The sequence below is a fragment of the Phoenix dactylifera genome, chromosome 5, assembly GCF_051530095.1.
Source record: "Phoenix dactylifera cultivar Ajwa chromosome 5, Ajwa_hap1_PhDact_Kaust_v1.1, whole genome shotgun sequence".
NCBI lineage: Eukaryota > Viridiplantae > Streptophyta > Magnoliopsida > Arecales > Arecaceae > Phoenix > Phoenix dactylifera.
This window is the reverse complement of record NC_143194.1, coordinates 30,483,579-30,502,290: the sequence shown is the minus strand read 5'-3', so window position 1 is coordinate 30,502,290 and position 18,712 is coordinate 30,483,579. Positions and strand designations below refer to the sequence as shown.

Here is an 18,712-nt window from a genome sequence, read left to right as displayed (position 1 = left end):
ATCCAAGCATGCTAAGCCTTTTGCTTATTTTTTTCCTTTTTGTAAAGTCGGCCACTTGGGCCTCTTGTATTTTATCTGGCCTCAAGGTTGGTTTTTTTTGGTACTCGACCCTTGGCTTTTTTGATATCAATGAAGTATGCTTTTTTTTTTTAGCACTTTGTACCTTTTATCAAGTATTTGAGCTCCTTTTGCTTTGCCTTTGAAGTCCGGCTTGGGGTTTGAGCTCGTCCTGCTTTGTGTCTGGTTACCAAGATCCGAACTGCGCAGATTACGTCCGAGCCCAGCTTGCATAGCAAGAGCTGTGTCGAGTTATCGCCGAAGTCCTTGTGCTTGGCGTTCACTTCCAATTTGATCTCGGAGAGTTGGAGTCTGCTACTCCCGAGCTCGTCCGTTGGCGCGCTTTAGGCGCCCGGGTCGAACTGGCCCTGTTCCAGCTCTCGCACTATAGCTTAGAGCGTCTTTAAGATAGGAGGCCGTTGCAAGCTTTGATGTTCTCACTTCTCAGCCTTTGAGATTTCTGTAAGTCTCGCTGGGGCATTCGGACCAAGGTCGGGCCGCATTCGGACTTTTCTTGAGGTCGAGGTAGTTTGATTGACTCAGTTGCCATGTTGTTGTGCCCCGGGCTCAGCCGCGGCATCATTTCTCACAAACGGTCAACGGTGCCTTTTTGGCTCTTGGTCGACTCTGCGGGGCGTCCCCCCACTCAAATCAGGAGCGTGCATTGTCTATGGCTACGGTCGGAGGAGCTCTTCAGCGGCTTCCCGTTGATGCCGCAGGGCGGCCCCCACTCAGATCAGGGGCGTGCTTTGTCGGTAACTGTCGTGGGCCAGCAAGTGAAGTATGGCGTGGTGGTGTCGCAATGTACGACTATGTTGGAGGGCGTGGGCACGCATATGGGTGCGTCCATTCGCAAGGCTGAGTTCATCGAGAGGTCGCATCATGCATTTGGCGAGGTCGGCTTGACGGGTGCTGAGGCTAGCCTGGCATCCCGGATTCCGAGGTGTGCTCGGCAGAGCGCCCCGAGCTCAAGGGTCGGAGTATATTATTGGAGAGGACGCCTCGAGCTCGGTCGGGACGGACCAGCAAATAAGAAAGGCGCCCTGAGCTTGGTCGGGGCGAGGCGGCGAATACGGGAGGCGCCCCGAGCTTGGTCGGGACGGGTTGGCGAACACGGGAGGCGCCTCGAGCTTGGTCGGGGCAGGTCGACGATTATCTCTAAGGTCGAAGGAGCTTTCGACGGGATCCGAGGTCGGGCTAGTTCTGAGCCGGACCGAGGTTCCGTCTCGCAAGCGTTGGTGTCTATTGGACCGAAATTGGGTGACCCTTTTGTTGTGTGCAAGACAATCTATTTCGCCCCCCATCAAAACTATTACGCTTTCCTACCAACCTCCTCGAAATAAATGCAAATAATTTGCCAAACAAAGAATGCTAAGTTTTTCTAAATCAACTTTGTGCTTTGTCATTCAAAAAATAATTATGAACGAACATGTTTGATGGTAATTTTAGGAAGTACGATGCATTTTTTGGTCAAAAAAATGAATATCATGTGCAGCAAAAATGGGTAGTTCTATATACACCCCCCCTATTGCTCAGGACACCCCCCAAAAACCAAAAAAAAAAAACCCACACTAACCTTTAGTGTAATTACCATATTGCCCTTGAAATTTTCTCATACACCCCCCCTTCCTCCTCCGTTTCGTTTTGAAAAGAAAAAAAAAAACACCCCTCAAACCCCCCTTAAACCCCTCCTCCCCCGTTCCCCCTTCTCCCTCTCGTCGCCGGCATTCTCCCGATCTCCGACCACCTCGCCGGCTTCTTCCGGAACCACCTCGCCGGCTTCTTCCGAAATTTTTTTTTTTCACGGTTCGTGCTCCGTTTTGCACTGGATCGCCGAACAAAAGGCTTCTGTTCGGCTGAACAGTGCCGAACAGAAGCCTTCTGTTCGGCAACCCTCAACCGAACAGATCTGTTCGGCTGCACAGTGCCGAACAAAAGGCTTCTGTCCGGCACTGTTCAGCCGAACAGAAGCCTTTTGTTCGGCGATCCAGTGCCGAACGGAGCACGAACCGTGAAAAAAAAAAATTTCGGGAGAAGCCGGCGAGGTGGTTCCGGGAGAAGCCGGCGAGGTGGTCGGAGATCGGAAGAATGCCGGCGACGAGAGGAAGAAGGGGGAACGGGGGGTTTTGGGCGTTGGCGAGGTATTTTGGAGGGGAAGAGCGGGGTGGGGGGGGGTTTGGGGGGTGTAGAGAGCAATTTAGGTGAGGGGGTGGGGAGGGTGGGGGGTAATTTAGGAATTTTTAATTTTTTAGGGGTGTCCTTAGCAAATGGGGGGGTGTAGAGAGTATTTAATTTTTTTTTAATTTTTGGGGGGTGTCCTGAGCAATAGGAGGGGTGTATATAGAACCACCCAGCAAAAATGGATGTCATTATTATATAATCTTTTTTGTTTTAATTCTAAAATAAATTGAAACTGAATTGTTCCCTACTAAGAATTTGATCATGCGAGACCAATTTGAAGAATCACGTGGCCAGGGAAAAAAGGTTTTTATTTTTTTTATCTTATGCTGCATTTCTCCTCTCTGCCATGCACGTGGCCCAGAGAATTTTTTTAAACAATACTAGTGTCTCAGCATCAGGCCCTCCATTTCAGGTCCGAGGGCCGAGATTAAAGGACTCCGTGGACGTGGCCGCTTTAAAGCCGTGCACTCTTACCCTGGTCGAAGGTAAATACTAAACTCGCCCTCCTCCTTAATTTTTTCCATATCAATTAATAGTATCGAAGGTAAATCCCAAAGATTAAGAAAACGCCAATTTATAAAAAGAGCAAAAATAATTATTTTATAGATTTTTTTTACATACATACCCTCCTCATACTGAAATTTGCATAAATATCCTTCTAAATTGACATTTCCATGTATATCCTCATCAAACACTTGTTTTGTATATATATCTTTTTTTTTTGGCGTATATATCCATACTATCTAACGTCATTAAGAAGTTAGCGATTTAAAATTAAAATGATGAAAATATCGTTATTGAGTAAACATGCAAAAAAAAATCTTTATAAGGATATACATACAAATAGCAATTTTGAAAAGTATTCATACAATATCATACATTTAAGAGGGTATACACGCAAAAGAATTTTTAAATTTTTACATAAATATCCTTCTAAATATTAAATTTTTATGAATACTCTCTATATTGATATAAAATTTGCATTAATAGAAAATATAAAATTAAAATTTTTTGTATGTAAACCCTCTTAAATATATAAATTTTTATGAATACTTTTGTAAAGTATTATTATTATATATGTATATATCTTTATATTTTTTTTGCATATTTATCGAGTAAGGGTACTTCAGTTATTTTGAATTATAAACCACTAATTTCTTAATGGTGTGGCCATATATGTAAGAAAAAAAAAATGAAGGATATACCAGCAAAACAAATATTATATATATATAAATATTAATTTTAAAAAGATATTCACATAAATTTTAATATTTAGAGGATATGTAGGAAAAACAATTATTTTATTTATGAACTGACCGGCCGTGGCGTCGCTTTCGCTGGTGCAGAGGACTACGATGAGGAGAGTGCCGTCGCGCACGTGAGGAGGCTTCTTGACATCGTCGCCTGCACCTCCTGCTTCGGCCCCTCGCCCGCCAAGGACTCCGCCGGCAAGGATGCCAAGGACTCCGCCGGCAAGGATGCCAAGCGGAGCGCCGCCGGAGCCGGTGGTGTCGCGTCTCACAAGACGTCTCCGCCGCCCAAGGAGGCGCCGGCGGACGTCGAGGCGGAGATGAACGGCGCGTGCCCCAGGCTCGGGGCCTTCTACGAGTTCTTCTCTCTCTCCCATCTGACCCCTCCTGTCCAGTGTACGCTTCTCTCTCCTTCTCTTCTTCTTCGGATCTTTCTTTTCTGATCCACGAATAAAGAAGTGTTCTTTTTCCCAGAATCAGGAAGTGTTATGTTCTTTTTCCAAGAATCAAGAAGTGTTCTTTTCTCTCTCCGTTTCTGGGATTCAAGAATCAAGAACCTTTTTTTTTCCGTGATTGATTTCTCTTGCAGTTATAAGGCGAACGGAGAAACCTCGGCAAGAAGAATCTCCCTCTGATGACCATCTCTTCTTCCTTGAAGTACTTTTTTTTCTTGTTTTTTCCTTTCAAGAATCATTTTTCTGAAGATAATTATGCATTGTTTACTAATCCTGATGCAAAATTGGATCTAAAATTGGAAAGGCGAAGCTTTGCAATGGAAAACTGGTGGTCGTGGAGGCTCGCGCCAAGGGGTTCTACAGCCTGGGAAAGCAGCGGGTGCTTTGTCATGATCTCGTCGATCTGCTGAGACAACTCAGCAGAGCTTTCGACAATGTTGTCCATCTTCTTCCCTTCTTATTACTTCTCCCGTTGTTTTCAAATTTTTTGGATTAACGATGCTTTTTAGATGGAGTGATCCTGGAATTCGAGCATTATGATTTTGTTGCCTTGTTACATTACACTAGCGGAATCAAAATCCTAATGCAAACTTCAACACTTTCTTATGTGCTGACAGGCTTATGAAGATCTCATGAAAGCTTTCTCGGAACGTAATAAGGTTGGTATGTTGTCTAGAGAGTCTGATTGTTTCTTGTCCTTGTAAAAGGCTTGCATTGGATTTATGCTAAGTTTTACTTCTTGGCCTATACTCTTATTCTTGCAGTTGGAGATGTGTTTCTATGTAGAGAAAAACTTGAATTAAGTTACTTGGTATAGAAACCTGCTCGTGGGCTTAAAAATTGTTAGCATTTTTGTTGTTTGTAGATAAGACTGATTTCAACCTTTGCAACGGAGGATCTTATGCAACATTTGACATAATCACTTTCTTTATTCCTAGACTCCTACCTCGGTAGTTTTATTGTCCCTTACTTCTAGAATTTTTTTATGGTACCTTACGCTCTGCTACCACACCCTCTGGAAACAAAAAAAAAAAAAGAAGGAAAAAGTGTTCTCTATGTGGCAAAGTGCTAGATGGCTAAATTATATTGCTTATAAATGTCCTGATGAGTTTCTGGGTTCATCCCAGGAGCTCAGTTGGTATACATTTTATCATAATACTTTTGAATGATCTATAATATTCTGAAAGATTGTGCACCATCTTAATCATGTTGCTGTTGATGCACATGGTTGTCATAACCAGAAATCTTTTTGTTTGTTGGTGTCGATTTTATAACATGTATATCTTCGCCTTGCCAATTTGATAAATACAAGCTATCACTAGTAAATTAAGAATTCATAATTTATCTCCCCTTTTGTAGTTTGGAAATCTTCCTTATGGATTTCGTGCAAACACATGGCTTGTTCCTCCAATTGCTGCTCAGTCACCATCATCGTTTCCTTCCCTTCCAGTAGAGGATGAAACATGGGGAGGCAATGGGGGTGGTTGGGGAAGAGATGGCAAAAGTGATATGTTGCCTTGGGCTAATGAGTTTCTGTTTCTCACAACTATGCCTTGCAAAACAGCAGAGGAGAGGCAAATCCGTGACAGGAGAGCTTTCCTGCTGCACAGCTTATTTGTAGATGTTGCAGTCTTCAGAGCCATTGCAGCTGTACAACATGTTATGGGGAGAAAACATGTTATACCTTTGGCAGAGGCAGATGGAGTTTTGCACTTTGAGACAGTGGGGGATTTTAGCATCACTGTCACTAAGGATGCTTCAGATGCGAGCTGCAAGGTGGATACTAAGATTGATGGGAGTAAAACAACAGGGATGGACTTTCAACATCTTGCTGAGAGAAACCTGCTTAAAGGAATCACAGCAGATGAAAATACAGCGGCCCATGTATGACACATTCTCAGCTTTATTTATTTATTTTTTAAAACCATTTTCTCACCATCATGTACATTAGGGCCAAAGGATAAACTTGTGGGCTATTAAGTGCAGGATATTACTACATTAGGTGTTGTCGATGTGAGATACTGTGGTTACATTGCGGTCGTGAAAGTCAATCATCAGGAGAAAAGCAAAGCCAATTTTCCTTTGCAATCTGTTGATATCACAGATCAACCTGAAGGGGGAGCTCATGCTTTGAACATCAACAGGTATTCATAATTATCTTTTCTGCTATGAAGAATACTTGACATGGCTTTATTTTGTTGAAGCAATCATTGGTTATTTCAGTTTAAGAATGCTACTTCACAAAAACCGTACATCGGGAGAGAAGAGAATGTTGAATCAGTCACAAAGTTCAAAGCAAGAAGAACTCACTGCAGCACAAGCTTTTGTAGAGAAATTGTTGGAGGAGAGTCTAGTAAAACTTGAGGAAGAGAAAGCTAGCCCCAATATTTTCATGAGATGGGAACTTGGAGCCTGCTGGATACAGCATTTGCAGGATCAGAACAATGCGGAGAAAGAGAAGAAACAGACTGGTGAAAAAGATAAGAAGCAAAATGGTGCAAAGGCTAAAAGTGAGACAAGAGTTGAAGGCCTTGGGAAGCCTCTTAAGATTCTTAAGAATCTGAAGAAGAAAGCAGATTCAAGTGAACAAGGATCTTCATCTCTTGACAAAAAATCATCTAGTGAATTAGTTGGTGGGGAAAGCCAAAATGCCAATTTGCCTTTTGTGGAACCTCAGGGAGATGGCAAAGCAAGTGAGAATGGATGCACACTTAAAGATCTGTTACCTGATCCTGCATTTACACGTCTGAAGGAATCGGAAACAGGACTTCATCTGAAGGTAAGAATATTAGTGAAGAACTAGCTTCCTTGTCTTCTCTTGGAATTAATCACTTATATATCTTTGCTTCTGATGTAATGGAAATAGAACTTGCATAAAAAAGGCACTGCTTTTCAGCTTTATATGAAAGCATAATGCAGTGCAATATTTTATTTTTTAACTGTGTTATCGACAGCAGGTTTTTCATGTTCAATTTCTGATGTCAAATTCTCGGCTTTTGTTCTAATTTGGCATTTAGGTCTTTAAATTACACATCAAAGATTTGGTGCAATGCCCATATCAAACATTTTCATTTTAAAGTACCCAAGTATGGTTTTCCAGGTTTTGATGAGCTCAGATTTTTCATGCCAATAATTATGTCGCCTACCTACGAATTGGTTCTTTATGTTTCATAATTGGGCCCTTCTGGTCCCACAGGTGCTTAGTTTAGAAATTTAGAACCAATCGATGAAGAATCAATATTAGGTTGAAAACCAATGTGAGATTCTCTCAAACTTTTTTATATAACCATATAGATGGATAAGGTTGCTGTTTTTTCTTCCCTTGATATTTAATTGCTTTCAGTTGTCTAATTGTAGCCAGTTGCAACCAAATTGACTACATGCTTCATGCTAATAAATTCTTCCCAAACTGATTACTCGACTATGAAGTTAGTAGTTTTGAAATTTGGACATGGTCATATGCCAACTGTTCACTGATTTTCGCTATCATCTTATGTTTTGGTAGTTAGTTTCACATGCAGGTCACCTTTATTTTTTTCTCCTTATACTATGCTGAGAGATAACCCTCTTTCCATTCATTTAGTTATTGTACGATGTTCCACTATACCAAGCATCTGTCATAGTTTTCTGTTTCTCAACAACTAAATTGCAAGAGCTCATGGAATGTGGGTTATACCATTTATACATCAGCTAGATTAAGAATTTTTGATGTGACATCAGTGTGATGGTGAAAGAATAATCTCTTGTATCAACAGTCTCTGCAGGAATTAACTGAGATGGCTCTGAAATATTATGATGAAGTTGCTATTCCAAAGTTGGTAAGCTTCAATATTTGATTTGGCCGGTATATATTCTTTATGTACTTATTTCATGAGGGCATGATGACTCTACATCATGTTATTTGGTCCATGGCATGTGTTTCAGGTTGCAGATTTTGGCTCATTGGAACTTTCACCTGTTGATGGTAGGACTCTGACTGATTTCATGCATACTAGAGGTCTACGAATGCGCTCTCTAGGGCAAGTTGTAAGTTCGCTGTTTATAAACTGTCATTTTTACCTGGACAGGCCAACTTTACATATATTTATATCCTGCTAATTATCATTGATATCATGCATAATGATTAACTTTATTAGGTCAAGCTTTCGGAGAAGCTGTCACATGTGCAGTCCCTCTGTATCCATGAGATGATAGTAAGAGCTTTCAAGCATATTCTCCGAGCTGTGATTGCTGCTGTTTCTGATAGTGGAGAGTTGGCTATATCAATTGCTGCGGCACTGAATTTACTCCTTGGTGTTCCTGATTCCGGAGTTTCAAATTGTGCTGCCAATGTGCATCCCCTTGTGTGGAGATGGCTTGTAGCATTTCTGAAAAAGAGATACGAATGGGAACTTACAATCACAAACTTCTGTGAAGTGAGAAAATATGCTATTCTGAGAGGACTATGTCATAAGGTAACACATTCTTGTGTTGTCCGAAAACTTGTGGATGACCTGTAATTAGCCACTGATTTCACATTTTCCTTTTTCTTTAGGTGGGTATTGAACTGGCACCCAGAGATTTTGATATGGATTATGCATTTCCCTTTCACAAATTGGATATTATCAGCATCGTGCCTGTGCATAAGGTAGAAAACATAAATTTTGTTATGATTTTGGATCTGTTATTTGAAGTCAATTATACTGTAAATATGAACCACAGCATGCTGCTTTTGGATGTTTTGCAGCAAGTTGCATGCTCATCTGCAGATGGACGGCAACTTTTGGAATCTTCAAAAACAGCTCTTGACAAGGGCAAACTTGAAGATGCAGTCAACTATGGCACAAAGGTAGTTTTGTTGTCAAATATCCATGTAGATGACACTGCTTCACCATAGTTGTCCTGTCTTTTTCTTAATTTTGCATATTAAACTTTATGTGAATGCAGGCTCTAGCAAAGCTGATAACAGTGTGTGGTCCTTACCATCGGATGACTGCTGGAGCCTATAGCCTTTTAGCTGTTGTCCTCTACCACACTGGAGACTTCAATCAGGCATGTTTTCAATGTTCTTATTTATTTTCTAGCATCTCTACAAAACCTTGGCAAGGTTTGGAGACCATATGATATAGTTCTCAGGTTATCATTAATGAATAACTTTATAGTAGCCAAAACTTAGAAAAATTTTGATCCTGACTTCGAAGCAAGGTAGGTGTGCCTTGATAGTGCATGATATCTGTAACCTGAGTGCTTTAGTTTACATCTTCCATCTTTCTCTTCTCTCCCTGAACATGTTTCAGTTATAGTTTACACACTCTGGAATGCAATCAATATAAGGGAAAAGAAGAAAGCTGTTCGATTCATTGTACAGATAAGGGCAAAACTTAGTTGCACTCCCACTAATCATAAAAAAAATTATGGATAGTTCACTTCTACAGGTATGTGGATGAAGTTCATAAAATATATGACTGATAGGATTCTTCATGATGAATGTAGCATGCATCTCTTGACTTCAGATTCTAGACCATTGTTGTTGATTAAATATTACAAGTTACTGCATTTATGTACTTATTTTAATTAATCATCTTCCCTTTCTAGCTTGCTATATCCATAAAAGTAAAATTAGATGGTCTATGCAAATTTTACTTGTGTGGAGTAGATTGATTTCTCAATTTGAAACTTAAACCTGGTGTAGTTGTAATGTTTACAGGCAACAATTTATCAGCAAAAGGCATTAGACATAAATGAGAGGGAACTTGGGCTGGATCATCCAGATACGATGAAGAGTTATGGGGACCTAGCTGTGTTCTATTACAGACTTCAACACACAGAATTGGCTCTAAAGTAAGATTCCACATTTTCTGAAAATTAAAGTTCATCTAGCATGGACTTGTTTTGATGTTAATGTGATCAATTACTTTCTAATTTTCTGTCATTGCCCTTCATATTTTCATCATGTAAGAAAAATAATAAGGTTATATTTTTTTTGATTATGAAATAAGTAACTCTATTTCTGTCTGGTTGGCTCAAAAGACTTTCATATATTCATTTTTATGAAATTTATTGCACTCATGTACTTCAGGCTGTATAATCTTAGGGCCTTTAAATGATACATTTAGTGTGTAAATGAGGCTGATGTGGAGGCTTTATAATCTTAATGTCTTTAAATGATATATTATTGTGTAAATAACGCTGATGTGGTTGACAACTTAGGGCCTTTTTGGCATCATTTTTATTTCTTATTTCTTATTTTTAAAGACAAAATCACAAAAACCGAGGAAAAAATATATTTGGTGCCATTGTTTTTATTTTCTATTACTAAAAGTCATGTTCATTATTTTAGAAAAAATAAAGTAAAAAATTCTTACTTTCACTATTTTCAAAAACAAGAAACTTATATCTTTGCCGATGAGTATGAAAATGCAGCATATACACAAGGGTTCCATGCAGGTTTTCAATCCATGCTTCAGTTGGGTATCCAAAACCGGTCGTTCTGAAACTAATTGCATTTATGTTCATTTTAATGCTATACATTTGACATGATAGTACAAGAAAACAAAGGGGTTAAATATGATGCATCTTTTAATTTGCTTTAATGATGACTGGGGGCTTAAAATTTGTGTCAAATACTCATTTATTGTCTTCATCCACCACTGCATAGAGCTAGTAATGTTGGAAAAAACATATTTATTTGTACAATAAATATTGAAAAAGTATTTTTCAAGTCCTCCTCTCATAAATGCAATAGTTCAGTATATTTGAATTGTGTTGATATAGTAATGTATCATGATGAAAAAGTAGTTAGTATGATGCATTTGTAATAGAATGATGTATTTCTTTTCGCTGAAGGGAGTAGCACAGAGTTGCATCATCCGGCACTTTGTGAAGGAGCTGAACTAAATAGTTTAGGAGGAATAAGATGCAAAGAGTATCCAGATAGGAACATAATTTTAAACAGAAGGGCAATGTCACTAACCCTCATTAATGATTTAATTAATGCATATAATGCTTGGTGCTGGGTCCATTCAGTATTTCAAGTTTTGTCCAGTACTGGTAGGCATCAGATGGAACGATACATGACATTGCTGAAGCATCAACTTTAATTAGGCTTGGTTTCTCCATTTCTAAGTATCCCTGGTTTCCTTTGGATGCTTGAACTTGCCCTTTACTTGTTTTGGGTTTTGTGGGTGGAACATGATGCTTTCCCAATCCATAAAAGCTGCTTAAGTATAGCAGCAATTGTTTTCAATGGTTAATTTTTAATAGAATTTAGTTGATATATCATTCGATATTTGGCACCAAGTTAATTAGCATCATCAGGTTTTTAAATATAAAAAAGTACATCATTACCCTTTGTTGTAGTGCAATGCTATTAGCGACCCAATCAGCAACAACTAAGTTTCCCTGATTCAATCTGTGTTTTCCCCTTGGTAGCCAGAATCTTCTATCTAGGGTAACTCACCTGCTTTGAAATCTTCTTGCAATCTCAAACCAGCATGGCTTCCTAAGCACTTCCTTACTAAAAGAGTTTCTAATATATCTGCTTCCCTACACCCACACTCACATCCACTCCCGCACTCCCTCTCAATTCTGGCAACTAAAAGTTAGACCTCATCCATGAAGCCACTTAAATATGCCATCAGTTGTTTTGCATGGTAAGTTAATCTGGTTGTTTTCTGTATTGATTTTAAGGTACCAACATTTTTATTTTGTTGAGAAGGTACAGAATATCTAAAGGCTACAAAGATAAAAACAAAAAGCTATCAGATTTCCTTTAATTGGATGCTCGTACATTACTTTTTTATTTGTCATAACTTTAGGTTTTATTTGAAATTTAATTAGGCAGCACCATGCTTTCGTGAGATGTTAATTACCATCTTTTTGTGCTCCTTTTGTTTTTTTAATGTTCTCAGGTATGTGAAGCGCGCATTATATCTTTTACATCTTACTTGTGGACCATCTCATCCAAACACAGCTGCAACATATATCAACGTGGCCATGATGGAGGAAGGTCTAGGAAATGTTCATTTGGCACTTAGATATCTCCATAAAGCTTTAAAATGCAACCAGAGATTACTTGGCCCTGATCACATTCAGGTATCCTTTTGTTCTCATTCCTTAAAATCTTGGAAGCACGGATACTTCAAATCACCTGCTTGTGTTTGTATCTTATCTGAATCTGATAGCAATACTCGTCAAAATCAAATACTTCTTGCATACATTTTTAGTAATTGTGTTAAGTATCCTATTTTTCAAAATTAAAAAAAAAACACTCTAGATACTTTCTGGATACACTTTAGATAATACCTCCAACTCCAAAAATAAAGTGGTAGAAGGTCAATTTTGTAGTCTATTATGATATTAACTTTACAATATGAATTATGGAGTATGGTCTATCAAATAATGACTAAATGATGATCTTGTAAATGTTAAGTTAATTTTACTATATAAAGCATGGACTATGTTATTTTGGTAGGTATAGCCTACTATGCCCTATGGATTCTTTTTTTATATACATATATATGAATTTATGTGTATGCATGTACGTATAAAATATATACATGCGTATATGTACATATATAGATGTATACATGCATGCATGCATGCATGTGTTTACACTGTTGGGCTTGATGGTCATGATCAATAAGAAGGTGATTCTAATAAGAAGGTTAGGTCAAGCTTCCTTGGCAGCTTTTGAGTTTCACCAAAGGGGTTTGAATATTGAGCAGTGGAAGTGAAATCCTTGTGGAACCTTCTGATAACAACCTGTAGGCTTTTGATGTACTCTTTTTATGTTAAATTTCACATGTAGCCTATATTAATCTATATACCTTACCGTGAATATTCAGACTGCTGCTAGTTACCATGCCATAGCAATAGCACTCTCCTTGATGGAAGCTTATCCTTTGAGTGTTCAACATGAACAAACTACGTTGCAAATTCTTCGAGCAAAGCTTGGTCCTGATGACTTGCGAACCCAGGTACCTTGCTTGCAAATTGGTCCAAAGGAGACACTAACAGATCTTTCATCTCCTTATGTTTCTTCTCCCTGCCCTTTTCTTCTGTTTATCATGTTCTCATGCCTGGAATTTTTCTTGCTGAATCTTGCAGGATGCTGCTGCATGGCTTGAATACTTTGAGTCAAAGGCAATTGAGCAGCAAGAAGCTGCTCGCAATGGTACTCGGAAGCCTGATGCAACGATCGCCAGCAAAGGCCACCTAAGGTACAGATTGCAGAAGTTTGTGACTAGAATAAATAGCTAGACAAGATATTCTCGAAACCAGACTCGCTAACAAGCAGATTCTGTTAATACTCTGCTAAATTTCAGTACATACTCATACAGAAGAGCGAGTACTGTCATTCACTGGATATGCCAAGTTGAGCTTATTTCTTGTTTCCATTGACTTTTTCCTATAAGGAAATTCTAAATTTTTGTTATTTTGCTTGGTAGTGTGTCGGATCTCCTTGATTACATAAATCCCAACCAAGATACCAGAGGAAGAGATAGTGAGTCAGCAAGGAGGAGAAACCTCGGTTTAAAGGTGCGTTGCTCAGTAGGATTTCCAGTTTTTTTTTTTTTTAATTAAACCCTAGAAGAGCCAAGCAGCCTAACTAGCTAGACTTAGACAGTAGTAATAGAACAAAAAATGTTCATGTTAATCTTTAGGGCAAACCAAACAAAAGAGAACTACTATAATATTCTAGAAGATAGTTTTCATGTCTAAAAACAAGGAATACAAGAAAATTCATATAAAACAATATTATCTACTGTCCATACAGAGTACACTCTTGTTACCTGCTGTTAGCACCAATTGCTCAGTGGTCGGTACCGTGCGAATGTTCCTATTTCCTTATCCTTCACTTGTTTGTTTGATCCTTAACTTTTGCAAGAAATGGGAAACATGTGAATTGACATCAAACCTGTCTACAAGGTTTTGAAAAGAAGGATCATGTAACTGAACCCACAATGCATGCTAGAATTTTCGTGTAGAGATCTTCTTTCATGGTAGGTGGATAGGCACTGCAGACTTTTTTATATGGCTGTGAAAGCCCCTGGCTCTGAACTTATAGGAACCCCAACCATACCTGACTGATCTTTTGGGTCATATATGGTAGTAGTGATATGGCCTACTCTGACAGCCTCTTTTAAATTCTTCTTTTTAAATATATTGGTCTCCATATTTTCTATCATCATCATCTTAACTTCGGGAAATTATTCAGAGAGAAATTACCTGCTGCAACTGGACCCATATGAACCAACTAATATTTAGTTGACTAAAATTACTAAATGTTGTTAATTTCAGTTCATCCTGTTTTATAGATTATACAATACTAGGTTTTCAAGTGCTAGCCCATGCTGGCACATTTTTTGCAGGGCCAGTATTGACACCAGCATGTGTTGGGCTGCACCAATTTATTTTTTTTCTAAATATTTTTATCAAAAAAAGATATCCAGCCCTTTTTATTTTTTTTTTATCTAACCATGGCACATGGAAAGTGTGTTGGCATGCACAGCATGTGCTGGTGCTTAAATTCTTGGCATAATAACAGCTAACCATTAGCTGATGGGATTTGGTGCAATTTCAAAGTTGCAAGTTGCAACTGAAGTGTGCACACTCCACTTTACTAAGTTTTATGTTTCCCAATATAGCTCTTTGTTTGTTCAAGTGCTCTGCACAAAACATTTTTAACTTTGGATATATTTTCTTGCTCAGTTTAAATCTGAAATGGGATAGTACTTGAAACTTGCAAGTGATATTGCGATAGAAAACTGCTGGGAGTACCAGACGCTCAACTAGTTCATTCTAGTTGTCTAACTAAAGCTTATTGGAAATTCGATTGCATATTGCTATTTTTTCCATGCCTTCCTTAGGATTTTATATTATGTATGCTGAATCTAATGGCACCTTATATATTTATTATGTATTCATTAGAAAATGCCAATATAGTATTCTTAAATCAACCTTTCTTACAAGACCATAAGCAAGCGTTGTTATATGGATTCAGGTCAAAGGACGATCTGCTCAAAATGTGAATGTAGCAAGTTCTGATTTATCTTTCAATGACTATAATACAACTTCAGATGAAGAAAAGAAAGTCAATGAACACAGTTATAGCCAAGATAATACCCAAATGAGCAGTCAGCATGTTGAGCCTAAGCATGAAGAGGCTGATGTTAAGGAGCACCTAGCAATTTCCCAACAGCCTAAAGGACTAACTCAGGCAAATTTCACTTTTGTTAATGAGGTCTTGGCAGAGGTAAACACAGAAGCAGAAGATGGCTGGCAACATGTTCAAAGGCCAAGGTCAGCTGGTGGTTCTGGGCAGCGAATTAAGAATCAACGGGCAAATATTGGAAAGGCCTACAATTATCAGATGAATGAAGTTCCCACTGAAGCTGCTTGGACTAAGCCAAGGTTTACTTATCCAAATGGTCGTTATTACCTACTAAAGAAACGGACTGTAGTACCTGGAAGCTACACAGATCATCATCATATGAAAGTTCAGTCACCTGGAAACAAAAGTGGTCGGAAAAAATTCAGGACTGTGGTGTACAAGGTCAAGTCAGTGCCTTCATCTGATAAGACCAAAACAGCAGATAACTCTAGGAGTGCTGGTGAGAAAATGATCACTCCATTAGAACCTGAGGCAACACATTCACCTATGGATAATTTTGTACTGAAAGACCAAAGGAATGCTATAGGTGAAGTTACTGAATCACACAATAATTTAATTGTCAGTATTGGAAATTCACCATCGTACAAAGATGTAGCACTAGCGCCTCCTGGAACAATTGCTAAGACTCAGATCCAAAAGTCCAAAGATGATATCCCACTGAACCGAGAACAATTGAGCGGTAAAATTGGAACTGAGTCAAAGGAATCGTTAGCGTCCGAGAATCATGCTCAGAATTCAGCTGCTCTGGCAGAGACAGATGATTCAAAGCAAGAAGAGAGCTGTGTTCAGGACATTTGTTTGCACTCACATAAGGAAATAGAAGCTGTTGAAAAGGAAGAAGAAAGCCAGAAAACGGGTGAAGAAGAAGGTCTATCCAAATTGTTATCTCCAAATACAGAAGTGGCTTCAGCTGGCAGCGTGCCCACCGAGTGTAATTTGGATAATTATGCTTTTGGTAATGAGGTTCAAGAAGTGCAACAAAGTAAAAACCTTGATGATAAAAAATCTACAGATACACCCAGCAACTTCGAAACTGAGTGTTCAATTTCTGATGAACCTGTAGGAGAATGTCTTGATGAAGTTTCATCTGGCAGCATTGAGCCCCAAAATAATGCATGCTCTAGCGATCATCAAGAAGATCAGGAAAAGGTTGACAACCCTGATAAAACTGGTGGCAAGGATCCAAGGACAAATTTGTCATTGAACACCATTGATGTTAGAGATATCCCTATAAAGAAGTTGTCTGCCTCTGCTGCGCCATTTAGTCCATCTTCGCCGGTTGTGCTTAGTCCTGTGGCTGTAAGTGTTGGCCTTCCCCCCAGTGGTTCTATTCCTGCAGTCACACCATGGCCTATGAATGCCACTCTTCACCATGGGCCTGCAGCTGTCATGCCAACAGCGTCTCCTATATGCACCTCTCCTCACCACCCCTATCCATCTTCCCCTCGACCTCCAAACATTATACATCCTCTGCCATTATTTTATGCACCATATTCCCAGCCTCAAGCAGTACCAAACAGCACATTTTCCATGAATAGCAACATGTTTCACCCAAACCCTTACGCATGGCAACACAATATGTCTCCAAATGCTTCTGAGTTTGTGCCAGGACCAGTATGGCCAAGCTGTCATCCAGTGGATTTCTCTGTCATGCCACCTGTTGTCAACCCAATTTCTGAATCCATGATTGTGCCAAATGTGCAGTCTGACATCACTAGGGTAAGCTTAGCCCATCCATCAGAGAGTAGTGTTGGAGAAGCACTTGAAAAACAAGAGGGTACTGAGGTTTCGAGTGAGATTTCAGAGGTCAATGGTAACACAGTGGCTGAGAACTGGTCAGAAAACAAGCAGGAAGATGGAGAATCTGATGGAAATGAAGCAAAGAAAATTGAATTGAAACCTGAAATTGCTTTCGCAGAAAGCAGACATACTAGTAACAAAAGACCCAACTTGAGAAACAGTACAAAGTATGAGGGTGAGGGGAGCCTCAGCATATACATAAAGGGTAGGAGTCGTCAGAAACACACTCTTAGAATGCCTATGAGTTTGCTTAGTAGGCCATATGGATCACAGTCATTCAAAGTTACTTCTAACAGAGTAGTTAGAGGAAGTGATGTTTCAAGACCTGCCGGTCTGTCTTCCAGTGAAGATGCGGTAACCAGCAAGCAGTAAGCAAGATATGTTGATGAGATTCAGCTAGCGGCAAGGGCAAATTTTAAGTGAGGATTCTAATTTTACAGCCAGGAGGACTTGACAATCAATATCTGGCATTATCAGTCTTCAGTTTTGCTGCTGTTTTTTGGCATGTGTATCTTTTGCACAGTAAGTCAGCTATATTCATTTCTGACTGAGCTTTCAGAAAAAAACAGGGATGAGTCTCCTACGCTATCAAAGCTAGGTAATTTTATTACTTTGTCTATTAAACTTGTATATGTAAAGAAATCTGTGATGATATTCTGGATAATGAATTTATATCACCCCAGATAGATGTGGTATGTTGAAATTTAATTACCAAAGTGCATGATATTTGCTGGACATTGAATTTCAGGTAGAGGATAATTTTCTCCTTTTATACTTATTATAATTCTTGAGGACCCTATCTTGTTTTCCACTTTTCTTCTATTGCAGCACACTTCACATTTTTTTGGTGGAAAGCTGGAAAATTGCTGTATGGTTCTCGAGTGAAAAGGTTGTATCTGTTTTGACTTATAAATCAGAAAACAATGAATTATTTAAATGAGATATTAGGTGAAATCTATGTATTACGAATCATTTAATTGCTAGGTCTATTGTTGCCCTACTGTGGTGGATCTGCATCACTATAATATGCCTGCAAGCATAGATGGGGTCAAGGAGAATTATGGGAATTCAGGAATACAGAATTCAATATGGGGAGAAAGAAAAGAAATCAAAGAAATGGATGATAAAAGAAGTGGAAGTTCAGCAATGCTAAATCACATAGGACAGAGGAGAAATCTATTTGTTTGTCTCTGAAAATTTAAAGAGAAACCTTAGGATGCTGATGTAGGGGTTTGATCTCATGGAAATCTGGAAGCATGATATTAGAATGTTGTAATGATTCATTATTTCCAATTACAACTAGCAAATTCCCTCTCACAGCCCTACATGCACTAAATATTTACAAACTACAAATGTGAAAACTGAACTTGCCCCTTGCACTATACCAATGCTTTATTATGTAGGAAAATTCATCCTTTGCTTTGATCAAGACCTAAAAGCAAATATATGATGGATATTCAAGCATATTGAGGTTTTACTTTATTTGTGTCCTCGAAAACTGAACTTGCCATACTTTGATCTCTAAAGTTTGTCTACCTGTTGAAGTGTTGCATGTGCCCTCTCTTGTGTTGCTCTGCATTATTTTAACTGTTGGCATGTCATGTCTATCACTTGGCTATGTTTTCCTATTTTAAATGCTCGACATGGATTTCAATATATCGCATACAATACATGTCTGTGTTTTGATCAAATTTTTCACGTGCTGGTTAATAAAATGTCCACTTTCTAGTTTTCAGTTCTGTTTGGTGGTCTACCACATTTTAGATTGTTGGTGCTCCTTATCCATTGCCTGATGATGTATTTCGTATTTTCAC

General features: G+C 38.9%; 1 protein-coding gene across 21 annotated transcripts in view; it reads left to right on the top strand.

Moving 5' to 3' along the window:
• Nucleotides 1–18,712, top strand: part of LOC103702521 (Tetratricopeptide repeat (TPR)-like superfamily protein) — a 36,575-nt gene that overhangs the window by 7,969 nt on the left and 9,894 nt on the right. For 15 of the 21 annotated variants that reach the window (XM_088722275.2, XM_088722272.2, XM_088722257.2 and 12 more), the window contains 20 exons: nt 2,651–2,723; nt 3,585–3,884; nt 4,078–4,145; nt 4,248–4,379; nt 4,561–4,602; nt 5,303–5,827; nt 5,930–6,087; nt 6,167–6,722; nt 7,699–7,761; nt 7,868–7,969; nt 8,080–8,397; nt 8,478–8,570; nt 8,670–8,771; nt 8,870–8,974; nt 9,630–9,763; nt 11,833–12,016; nt 12,769–12,900; nt 13,031–13,143; nt 13,372–13,462; nt 14,928–17,496. In XM_088722275.2, coding sequence (XP_088578401.2) covers nt 2,651–2,723; nt 3,585–3,884; nt 4,078–4,145; nt 4,248–4,379; nt 4,561–4,602; nt 5,303–5,827; nt 5,930–6,087; nt 6,167–6,722; nt 7,699–7,761; nt 7,868–7,969; nt 8,080–8,397; nt 8,478–8,570; nt 8,670–8,771; nt 8,870–8,974; nt 9,630–9,763; nt 11,833–12,016; nt 12,769–12,900; nt 13,031–13,143; nt 13,372–13,462; nt 14,928–17,270 — 5,634 coding nt within the window. In that variant the 3' untranslated portion in view covers nt 17,271–17,496. Of the gene's footprint in view, nt 1–2,650; nt 2,724–3,584; nt 3,885–4,077; nt 4,146–4,247; nt 4,380–4,560; nt 4,603–5,302; nt 5,828–5,929; nt 6,088–6,166; nt 6,723–7,698; nt 7,762–7,867; nt 7,970–8,079; nt 8,398–8,477; nt 8,571–8,669; nt 8,772–8,869; nt 8,975–9,629; nt 9,764–11,832; nt 12,017–12,768; nt 12,901–13,030; nt 13,144–13,371; nt 13,463–14,927; nt 17,497–17,726; nt 17,788–18,712 lie in introns of all 21 variants that reach the window. The other 6 variants (XM_088722262.2, XM_088722267.2, XM_088722270.2 and 3 more) reach the window with 2 other exon arrangements.